The 12,154-nt window shown below is 31.1% G+C and overlaps 1 protein-coding gene across 4 annotated transcripts in view; it reads right to left on the bottom strand.

The window, feature by feature from the left end:
• LOC114343583 (anion exchange protein 2) overlaps nucleotides 1-12,154 on the bottom strand; it is a 732,215-nt gene that overhangs the window by 354,845 nt on the left and 365,216 nt on the right. For all 4 annotated transcript variants that reach the window (XM_050650923.1, XM_050650925.1, XM_050650926.1 and 1 more), the window contains one exon: nucleotides 1,708-1,855. In XM_050650923.1, coding sequence (XP_050506880.1) covers nucleotides 1,708-1,855 — 148 coding nt within the window. The remainder of the gene's footprint in view (nucleotides 1-1,707; nucleotides 1,856-12,154) is intronic.

The following is a 12,154-nucleotide window of genomic DNA, read 5'->3' as shown; positions in this document are numbered from 1 at the left end:
CGTAATATTCATATCAGATCTTTTGCAGCTGGAATATTGTTTGCGCCACTCATTTTTACGGCGTTTAGCGGTTTCTTATTCTTATATCAGGAGTTTTTCAAAGCTATTTATAAATAAAATAATTGATGGATTCGACCGTTACTTGATGGAAGTTCATTTTATCTAACAATAAAACACTGAAAACGTTTGTTTTCTATACTTCCACAAAATTTATTACAACTAAGTGACTACAGCTGTTTCGGCAAAGTGCCTTTCTCAAGTGATGATCACTTGAGAAAGGCACTCTGCCGAAACAGCTGTAGTCACTTAGTTGTAATACATTTTGTGGAAGTATAGAAAACAAACGTTTTCAGTGTTTTATTGTTAGATATAAATTAAATGTATGAAGTTGAATGCAATGTTTCTCGATTACACGTTAAGCATTATAAATGGTCGCCTTTGTCGCATTACCTCCCAAATGATCTAGTGTCAATCGAATGTACACTAGATTTTTTTCTATTCGAAATAGATTGAAAAAAAATATTGGGATGGCCGGTAAATAAACTCCGATTGCCCGTTGCCAGATCAAATTTAGCGTCGTAACCACTACAACTACATAAACCATTTCGGGAATAATCGTTAATTGGATTATACTTTTGTATCTTAATAACTTCGCAACGGATTAACCGATTTTAATCACTAAACATGAGTTTGAAACGTATTGACAAGTAGTATCTGATGCATCTAAGGTCAAGTATGATAACTGAAGCTATTACAGGAATTATTGAGATTGAAAACCCGTTTTTCCCATAGATAATAGACATACTTATGAATCCTATAACTTAAAAATTCGAATTTTCCCGGATATGAGGTATACATCGTCAGATTCGTCTAGAGTGCTTCTACAAACGCTCAGTTATTGGCGCAATTCGTAGGTTGAAATTTTGAGTAATTGTTGAAAAACCAAAATTTTCAAAGTTTAGTTTTTCAGTTTTTCGGCTATACTAAGCCATATGTATGTCTGATCCTGACGGCTTACACACCATTTGAAAGCTTAACTCAACACTATTGATTTGGTGTATTTGCGGTTCTCATGTCTCTTCTTGAACCGAAGATATACATATACCCTCAAAAAATATGCCGTTTTGTACCTACCAAGTCCTATAGCTGACTTATGGGTGGTCAAAAGGCACAAACTACACCAGTTCTGAATCGGCCCTGGCCCCCTCTTCAAACACACAAAAAAAATTTCAGATCGGTTTAACTTTTCCACATACATACATACATACATATGTACAAACATTTTCCTTTTTTTAAATAGAAATTGAGTCATACTTCTGAGCTCGGTAACTTTTGAATGGTATAACCGATTTTCAAAATTAGACATGCGTTGGAAAGGTAATGATCAGTACTAGAACAGTATTAGAAGCTGCAAAGGTCGGACTCAAATTTTAGAAGTTTTTGGGAGTTTTGGGGACGAGAACGAAAAACAGACCCTAAATAGAAAGGGCCGTAAAATCCACACCCTTGGACCAAAATGGATGGTTGACATATGAATGGGTGAGTCTTTTCCTGAACTTTAAGATGGGAGTTGGCCCAATTTTCAATTCAGTCAGAATTAGAAAATCGAACATTTCGTGTATATATAGTGTCGCGTGTAGGGGGTGTAGGTGTGCGCCACTGGCGAGAACTGCCGTTTTCTGGTAATGGTATATTACTAACACTTACCACTGTAATCTTTTTCACCAAATTTAGGTTGTCCAGCAAAAGGAGGATCGTGGAAATCAAAGCCGATGGAATCATTATCCATGGCAAACACTTTTTCACATTCTTCATCGAGTTGAGCGTCTTCGCTATTTCTACGACCTCCATCATTCTGAAAACAAAAAGGAGTATAAATATTACAATATTCGCATTTGAAATTTGAAAATGTGCATATTAGGGGAGTGCATATAGATTTTCATTTCGGAAAAAATCAAACAAGGTAGAACTTTTTGTAATTTCATTAAGAAATGTTTAATAAACAACATATCAAATAGTTCTACTCGAGAAGTGACTGCTTCATTTTTTATTAAACAAATGAACTACGAAGTTTGATGTTTTTTAAATAACTCCGAAAATATAAATTTTAAAACAAAACTGACTTGTCCATTGAAAAATTCAGAAAATTTTACAAAAAAAAAAACTTATATAAAGAATTTTCTAAAATTAAATCTGTATCTTCTATAATTTTTTATTTATAACGCTAAAGTCACCCTTCTCACAAACATTGGCGCACTGTAAACTAGCGTACGGCGAAGTGCACGGTTGAGTTATTTTAATGTAATTCTTTATCTAATGGATCAAATGAAATTTTACAAATTGAACCTAAAAGAAGAATAATTAAGCTATCTTATGGTTATAATAAAAAGAAATAAAATGTATGGGCATAAGTACGGTGGGGGCGGAAAGTGAGCCTTACATGAATTTTGTTTAAAAATTATTTAGAAATGTGTAACTATGTAATACAATTTTTCTTATAAAACTCTCAATTTTGCATAACTTACCTTCCAAGCATCGTATTAAATGATGTTTCATTCAAAAAAAAATCTCAAAAATTTAATTCAAATGATATGACGTCTTAAAAAATGTAATGTTTGAAACCTTCGTAGTTTATAGAATTACCACCACTTTAAGACGGTATTACTCAAGTTTGAACAGATCTATTACAGTTTTATAAGTGCTTTTTTTAATCTTAGAATGTAATCCTTTAAAATGCACTGAATTATTTTACTTTAGAAACGAAATAGACTATTTCTTTTTGAGACAATTAAGAAAGATAACAAAAATGTAATACAAAAACTGAAAATTACCAGCTAAAAAAATGTTTATATAAAGTGATCAAAACTTTTTTTCTGTAAAACTTACCTAATATACATTTAATAATAAACTTCAACAATAATAAATGTCCAGCAAAAAAATTTTTTTTATCTCTGATACAGTATGTCTGCGTAACTTAGAACCTATTGATAACTTTTTATTATCAGTTTAACGAACAAAAATTATTTTTTATAAAATACTCTGCATCGTATATAATCTAAGATGTAATCATCTAATATCAAATTTAATGAATTTTATACGAGGTATGTCAAAAAATGTGAATTTCACTCAAAAGTAAAGTATCGTTAAATTTCACAATATCGAAAATTGTTATTAAGAAAAGTTGTTTGGAATTAAAAAATTTGTTTTAGTGTTCAATTACATCCTTCTAATTAATATTGTGAATAATAAACGCACTGAACTCTTAAGAAAAATTCATATTTTTACATACCTCGTATAAAATTAAAAAAGTTTGATATCTGATGGTTGTATCTTAGATTTTAGACCAGGGAGAGCATTTTATGAAGAATAACTTTTTTTCGTAAAAGTGATAATAAAATAGTTATCAAAATTGTAATAAAATGATGATAAGTATCCGTAATTTGAAAAAAAAATTGAAAAAATTTTTTCGATTAGAATAATGTAATTGTATATTTAAACATAGTTTTTAATTTCTTACAACTTTTCATAATAGCATTTTTTGATATTCTGAAATATAAAGGTACTTTACTCTTTCTGAAATATATAGGTAGGTACTTTACTATGAACGAAAGTCATATTTTTGACATAACTCGTATAAAATTGATAAAATTTGATATCTGATGGTCGAGTTTTAGATCTTTGACTATCCAGAGCATTTTATGAAGAATAACTTTTGTTCGTAAAATTGATAATAAAAAATTTTCCATTTGGTTCCTAGCTACGCAGACATACTGTATAAGAGCTTCTGTATAAGAATTTTCAAATTGCAATGCCATATTCGGATTCAGTATAATCAAAAACAAAATAGAAACATATTTGATCAAAGTAAAATGATGAATTTAACGATATTTTTAAAATTATTATTACAAAAGAATTGTTATTGTTTAAAAAATTAATAAACAATTAGCGGCCAAATCCGCGAGTAGAACTTTTTTACTTTAACATGTATATAAACTAACAAAAACAGTTTTAGAAAAATATAAGCTTGTTTGAATTTTTCCGAAACAATGCATGTTTTCGTTCTAATTGCATTCCCCTATATATTATTATTGTTAAAAGATGAACAATCTTAAATAGATTATATTTATCCACTTAAATTACCTCTTTGATCACAGGTTGAAAATATGCTTATATGTACCTGATTTTAAAATGCAAATAATAAAAGATAATATTCCACAAGATTGGCTAACATTTTTATGGTTTCCTTTATATACTAGGCTCGTTTTGGAATCGGACCACGCGTATGTTTCTACATAATTGCGATTTAATGTTTGTATTGTCCTTTTATTAAGTCTAATAAGGAGAAATACTGCTTAAAATTTTAACCTAGTTGAGCTTTTTACTGGTACAGCTTTGTTTTGGATACTTTAGGGCTTGTTTTCACCTCAGGAGATAATGTCCTGATGTATGATACCTTTTCGTATCCTTTCATAGAGGCGAAATCTCAAAATTCTACCTTCCCTGAAATATTTAAATTATTCCACATGAATATTGCTATCTCTACAAGGTGTTTTAACGGTAAATGATATTCATATTGTTTCCGATCAAAGTGCTTCAATTATTCGTCTCAGTTTATCTTCTTTGTCTACAGTTCCTGTACAAATATTTTGGATTGTACTGCCACTGGTATAAATACATCTTAAAGATCATAAAGAGTTGCTACTTCTGATAATACTTTTTGTTATTTTTTTAAGGTTTGTTCTATATCTAATATATAACCCTGTATAAACATCTCTATAAATATCTCAGAAAAAAAAAACACCAAAACCGCATTTACTCAGCTTTTACTATTTGTTTTTTCATGACTTTTCTTTTTCCTTTCAGAATAAAATTTGCGAACACACAAGATATCGTTTCCTTTAGAATATAAAAATCTTTTCTCCAAAATCAGTGGAAAATATCCAGACAGGTCGTTTGGAGTTTACATTTTTCCTCAATCGTAAAATATATCTTATCAAGCTCGTTTGCAATAAAAAGTTGAAAGCTGTTTAGTGCTTTTTCTCCTTTGTTAATATCTTTGTGTATATACAAGGGCGGTCTTATTAAAGTCTTAAATATACTATTTCAAAATACAGTAGAGCGTCGATTATCCGAACTAATTGGGGAACAGAGGTGTTCGGAAAATCGATTTTTTCGGATAATCGAACTGTATTGATATAGCAATAATAGGTTTGTTCTAGCAAACAGTCAAACTAGTCAGAAACCGTCAGCAAACAATTGGTCAGTGAGAGAACATAATACAGTCACCAGTGCTATCCCCTCTACTCGCGCTGGTCGACTATTCGCTGATGGTTTCAAACCGTTTGAAACTGATGCTAAAACAAACCCAATATTTATCCATAGGCGAATGAAAGCCTTATTTACATACATCTTTACATAGTTACATACATATAGGCTATTGATTATGTACTATAGAAAGGAACTACAACGTTAACGGGGTTTTATTACTTCATATGGTCAATGAATCTCTATATATGAAAAAACCGCGGAGTGCTACCATTTAAAGGGGTGCGTTTTTGAGAAATGGGTGAATTAGTCCCTGGGAACAGGTTACATTAGGGTGAGTTCTATGCACTTTTGGTACAAACACGTCTACATAAAAATTGTACCTGGTTAAATTTCCTATCTAAATATAACTTTTTAAAGTCAAAGATACTTTTTTTTACAAAAATATATTCAAAAGAAAAAGCCCAAAGAAACCCAAAAGAAAGAAATTTTGTTTTTTGTCCCATAACTTTTGTCCACGGGGATATAGGTATAGACATTGCTTCACAGAAAAAAAACTTACATATTTTCTCTTTAAAATGATGCTTAGTAGAGGTCGTTAGGATTTACAGTTTTCGCAATATGATTTTTCAAAGTTCGCCACTCACAGCAATTTTGGGCAATTTTCCTTGTTATTTCGCAAATATTTTTCTGTAACTTTTTTCTACGCAACTTTAGGCATATGCAATGGTACATGTAAGATGAATAGAAATCAATTACCTTTAAAATGTTCTACTGTATAATGTTGTACGACTTCTTTTAAAGAGGTTATCTTTTTCAAGATTTTATACTTTTAACAAGTTTTTATATTTTTTACGATTATTCTTTAAATTTCCCATTATAACTTTTTTTCTTCTACATTTAGGTATATATTATATAATAAAAAATAAAGCTTATTCTGTTTACTTTAAAATGGTGTATTATAAAAAATTCTAGGATTATTTTTGAATAAGATATGCTTTTTCAAAATGTAATAAGTACTTGCAACGATTTTTGATTTTAGGATTATTTTTTAAATTTCTCCTTATAACTTTTTTATGTGATTGTGTGTTATGATTGAATCTTATTTTTTATAGGTAATACTTTGGATCCACTTGACTCGGCCGGGCAAACTTCAAAATATGGATTAATTCCAATATTTACTGTCAAAGCTCCTGCACCACAAGCTTTGCTTGAAAAAATAGCATGTAAATGTACCAAAGGATGTACAAAAAACTGCGGTTGTAGGAAGATAGGAATTAGTTTTTCAATATTCTGCAAAGGGTGCATGTGCATGGGTACTAATTGTGGGACTCTAAGATAACTGAGGTGTCAGAGGAAGATATTGAAGCTAATGCTAACGAAGAGATGGACTTTGATTTTTTAAATTTTTTAAATGTCAACGTTTAAATAATTTTAACTAAAGTGATGTTTTCTAAGACTAATGTTTATGTAATTTTTGTAAAAGAAATAATTTTAAATAATACAGGTAAAAAAATATCAAAGAATCACTCGGTTTCCATTATTTAAATATAGATGATACACCATTTTAAAGAACAGAAAGTAAGCCCTCTTTATTCAGCAATATATAGTAGATTCATGTACAAGAAAAAAAAAGTTATAATGAGAAATTTAAAAAATAATCCTAAAATTAAAAATCGTTGCAAGTACTTATTACATTTTGAAAAATAATATCTTATTCAAAAATAATCCTCGAATTTTTTGTAATACAAAATTTTAAAGTAAACAAAATAAGCTTTTTTTATTATATAATATAATATATACCTAAATGTAGAAGAAAAAAAATTATGAGAAATTTCAAAAATAATCGTAAAAAATGTAAAAAATAATATTTTTTTTATATTAGGTATTATATATTATATAATATAATATTATATTATATATACTATATATAATATAATATTATATAATATACAATATATCATATAATAATATAATTTTATTTTTATATTATATTATAAAAAATCGTTAAAAGTATAAAACTTTGAAAAACCATAATCTCTTTAAAAAAAAGTCGTACAACGTTAGACAGTAGACCATTTTAAAGCTAATTGATTTCTATTTCTATTACGTGTACCATTTCATATACCTAAAGTTACGTGGAAAAAAGTTACAGAACAATATTTGCGAAATTACAAGGAAAATTGGCCAAAATTGCTGTGAGTGGCGAACTTTGAAAAATCATATTTCGAAAACTATAAATCCTAATTACCTCTACTATGGGCTATTCCACGAATATACACCTGTCTTGGATTATCGCGACAACGAATATTTTAGTGTGCAACATAAGAAGTGCGAAAATAAATGGCTCTAATAATTGTTCCAATAAACAACAATGCATTTTGCAATTTACTTTCGTTCTTCATAATTTGCACAGTAAACTATTCGTTATCGCGATAATCCAAGACAGGCATATGTTCGTGGAACAGGGTATACACAACATTTTACAATGTCTGTACATCTTACAACAAAAGCAATGTCTATACCTATATCCTCGTGGACAAAAGTTATGGGACAAAAAACAAAATTTCTTTCTTTTGGGTTTCTTTGTGCTTTTTTTTTAATATATTTTATTCCATTATTATCTGAAATTTAACCAGGAACAATTTTTATGTAGGTATGTTTATACCAAAAGTGCATAGAACTCACCCTAATGTAACCTGTGCCCAGGGACTAATTCACCCATTTCTCAAAAACGCACCCCTTTAAATGGTAGCACTCCGCGGTTTTTTCATATATAGATGTCCATTGACCATATGAAATAATAAAACCCCGTTAACGTTGTAGTTCCTTTTAGCTATCTTATTTTGAATATAATCAATAGCCTAATACTTGTATATGTTTAGTGACAAAATAGGATAGAAATTAAACAAAAAGTATTTGCAACAAAATGAAGATTTTTTCAGCATTAAAAAATCTTCAATTTTCTTCTGCCGAAGCAATCCTACCCGTTTACGAGCTGTTGGGTTACGTGTTTTTTAACCATGTGTCTGGCAAATTATTTCAGAATGGATTAAAAAATATTAAATTTGATTTTCAGTGCCAGTTTGGCATCACAAACTATATGCAAAGTTAAAACTCCATTGGATCTAGAGAGGAGAAATAGGTTCTCCGCGGGATCTTTTTTGAGTACATCGCTTATATACAGCATCATCTACATCCGTGTTTAAGGTAAGTTTTAGCCAGGGGCGGCCCGTCGGGGTGGGCAAGGTAGGCGCCGCCTACCCTCTTCAAATGTAGTACAATAATATAAATTATTAATATAAATTACTTATTTCAAAATTGTAATTTATAAATTTTGACACAATATCTACAATAAAATAGCAAAAATTATCCAAATTATTTTTAAAAATATCCAAAAAATTTTCTCCGTAGTTATAATTATTGTACGCTCCTTGTAGTATCAGTAGTACTGTATAGATTCTATATTCTCCTTGGTCAGGCACTCGGGAACGTAGGCTGAAATAGAACGACGCCAACACCGAATTGACGTGCGATCTCTCTCTGTTTACGCGAGAAGGCCTGCTGCAGGTCTGCTCGTAGCGACCGTATTCTACGATTTTGAACGGGCGGATAGGCACAGAGTCTTATAGCCGGACCTACAAAATTTTATCAGTTGCTTCTCTTGTGTCTTGTGAAACTGTTTTAAAATAATTGTTTTTTGATTTTGGCTGTTATTAGTAGGTTAAGTATTGAATAAAACTAGGTAGGACAATTTAAATTTGTTTATGAAAACTGAATAATGTGTTATTAGATTATATAGATAATTAAAAATTTAAAGCGAGGTTAATTGTTAACTTATCAATTTATTCGAATAGTAAATTATTATTTGATACATAAATAAAATAAGTAATATTTGACGTTGTTGAAACGTAGGTGTGTTAGTTTTATTGGTGGAAAAACTTTAGTCATCGAATATGAATATTTTAAACGATGTAATATGCAGTTTGATCGAGACACCTTTTTCAAGGCGCCAAAATCAAGAAAGATTAGTAATTATTTCAATGGGCCGGCCTTTACAAAATTTAACAATTTTATCCACAGATAAGACAAAAGACAATCAACCATTTTCGAGATCGTTTAAAACAATATGGTATGAAAATCATAAATGGCTAAACGGAAGTTATTTTAAAAATTCACTTTTCTGTTGGCCTTGTCTGTTGCTCTCAAATTTGAAGCAAAATGTTTGGGTGAGTCAGGGATATTCAGATTTGAAAAATTTATCAGCTAGTGTAAAAAAACATGAATCTTAGAAAGAACATTTAAACAATTGCTTAGATTTAAAACGGTTAGAAAAAAATAAACAAACTACTGACAGTGCTTTCGCTGGACATATTTCTCTATCTAATAAGATATATAATGAAGAAGTTGAAAAAGATTGAAGAAGTTGAAAAAATTGATGTTACAATTCTTTTAGCAAAACAAGAACTTACATTTCGCGGTCGTGATAAGAGCCATAATTCTTCAAACATGGGTAATTTTAAAGAAATTTTTAATTTAGTAGTTAAACGCGATCAGGAAATCCAGGATCATGTTAAAAAATAGAAGGGGTGTTCACGGGTTTGTCAAAAACAATACAAAATGATTTAATAGATTGTCTTGCCGATTACGTAAAAAATGAAATTTCAACAGAAATTAATGAAAGTCAATTTTTTTCTATACTAGCTGACGATACTACTGATATAACCGAAAAATCACAGTGTACTTTAACAATCCGTTTTGTTAACAAAGTTGGTCAGGTAACAGAAAGATTTTTAGGTTTTTTTGATGTTAGCGATAATAGATCTGCAGACGCTCTATATAGTTTAATTTCAAACGTGCTTGAGCCATATGATTACAAAAATAAATTAATTGCTCAATTTTACGATGGTGCAAGTGTAATGGCTGGCTCTTTAAACGGATTACAATCAAAAATTAAAGTAGATGCTCCAAAAGCAATTTTTACACATTGTTGCGCTCATAGATTACATTTAGTATTGCAAGACGGCTCAAAATGTATTACAAACTGTAGGATATTTTTTGTCGCCTACCCGAAGTATATGTGTAGCCTACCCGCATATTGAGGTCACGAGCCGCCACTGGTTTTAGCGTATTACGATTTGTGGATCCGTCAGAAGAAGTAAGCCGGAGCATAAGGTTACTTATGTCCGTCTTCTGTTTTCTTATCCGTCTTACCAGCCTACCAACTTTGTATTCATTGGATAAATTGATTGAAGATTCACCTCTTTCTAACCGTTTGTTAATCTCGTGTTTATTTTTCATAGAAAGGACAATACACTTACGTTTAGTAATTTTCAAGTTTTCCACGACAATTCGGAGTTGGGATAAGCGGTCTTTCGGTTGATCCACGTTCGGATAATCGACGCTCTACTGTAAAACCAAAGTTCTAAATGGTCAGTAGTAATCTATTATTTAGAATTATGATGTTGATCACGATTATATGGTTAACCATAAAATTGTTTAAGTTTAGAAAACTGAAACAATACTAATCAGTAAAAAACAAATCTGCATAGGGATTACGAACACTCGATACGAATCGTATCCGCCATGTTTTCCCGTAAGGCGCTATGGGAAAACATGGCGGATACGATGCGTATCGAGTGTACGTAATCCGGGCCCAGATGTCAGACACGTGTGACGTGTGGTCAAAATAGCAAGAGATAAATCACTAATCGGTAGAAGAAGTATCGGCCGACAGCGCAAAAGATTTGATGACAACTGACAACCTTCCATAGAGGTATAAATCCGCGAATTTTTTCCTAGTATTGGCTTCTGTCCATATAGTCTAGCTAGAGAAATAAGATTTTCTGGTTTCAGGCCGAAACCAAATTTTTTGAGTAGTATGGACATCTATATTAATAACCTCTATATGTTTCCTGCAGCCGATTTTGATTATATACATAGTTATAAACAAATGAAGATCAAAAAACGGTTAATTTTCGCTTTTTTCGTCGGTTACTAAAAAGTGAAGAATTCTAAACAAATTTGAGAATAATAAACTCATAAACCATATAAAAACCTTCAATATGGCTATCCTTAGATAGACATATTCAGGATTATGTTATCCTAATTAGAAAATTGCAAAATAAGTCATAAATTTTGAGATATAACATGTAAAAATCAAGTTAGAACCTTTTTATTACACGGAATGCTGAAACTTCTTGTGCTTAAATTATATTTTAAATTTCAAAGCAATTGGCCAAATAGGTCTGGATCCCGCGTATGAAAAAAAAGTTGATTAATAGCAAGCTGAAAATTTGTTAATAGCTTAAGGGTGTCTAGTCGGACAAACTTTGATATATGGGAACACTGGAACAGGGGCAGTTTTAATTGTGGAACAGGTTAAAAATTTGGAACGGTCAGACCACGAAAACGGCACATGCATTTTGTCCGACAGAATAGACTTAAACTCTCCGAACAGAGATTAAACTCTCATGCAAAAATCAGACTGCTATTTATCACCAAATGGGCGTTTTAATGAGTGGAACATGTAGAATATGTCAAATGACAGGAATTATGACAGGTGATAAATAGCAGTCTGATTTTTGCATGAGAGAAAAATTATTTTTTCCAACTCATCATCATCTTGGTGCTACAGCCCTTAGAGGGCCTCGACCTTCTCAAGCTTTCTACGCCATTCGGTTCTGTCCCTTGCTTGCATTTTCCAGTTGCCGACTCCGATCTTCTCGGCATCCTGTGTTACCCCGTCCATCCACCTCAGCTTTGGTCTACCCCGTCTTCTCATTCCCACGGGTTGCGCTGTTAGAATCTTTTTTATCATGTTCGATTCAGGGGCCCGGGCTACATGTCCTGCCCACTGCAGGCGGTTTCGCTTAATTATAGTGATAAT

This window comes from Diabrotica virgifera, chromosome 5 (assembly GCF_917563875.1).
Source record: "Diabrotica virgifera virgifera chromosome 5, PGI_DIABVI_V3a".
Classification (NCBI taxonomy): domain Eukaryota; kingdom Metazoa; phylum Arthropoda; class Insecta; order Coleoptera; family Chrysomelidae; genus Diabrotica; species Diabrotica virgifera.
Note: the sequence above shows the minus strand (reverse complement) of the source record. Positions and strands in the feature narration are given on the sequence as shown.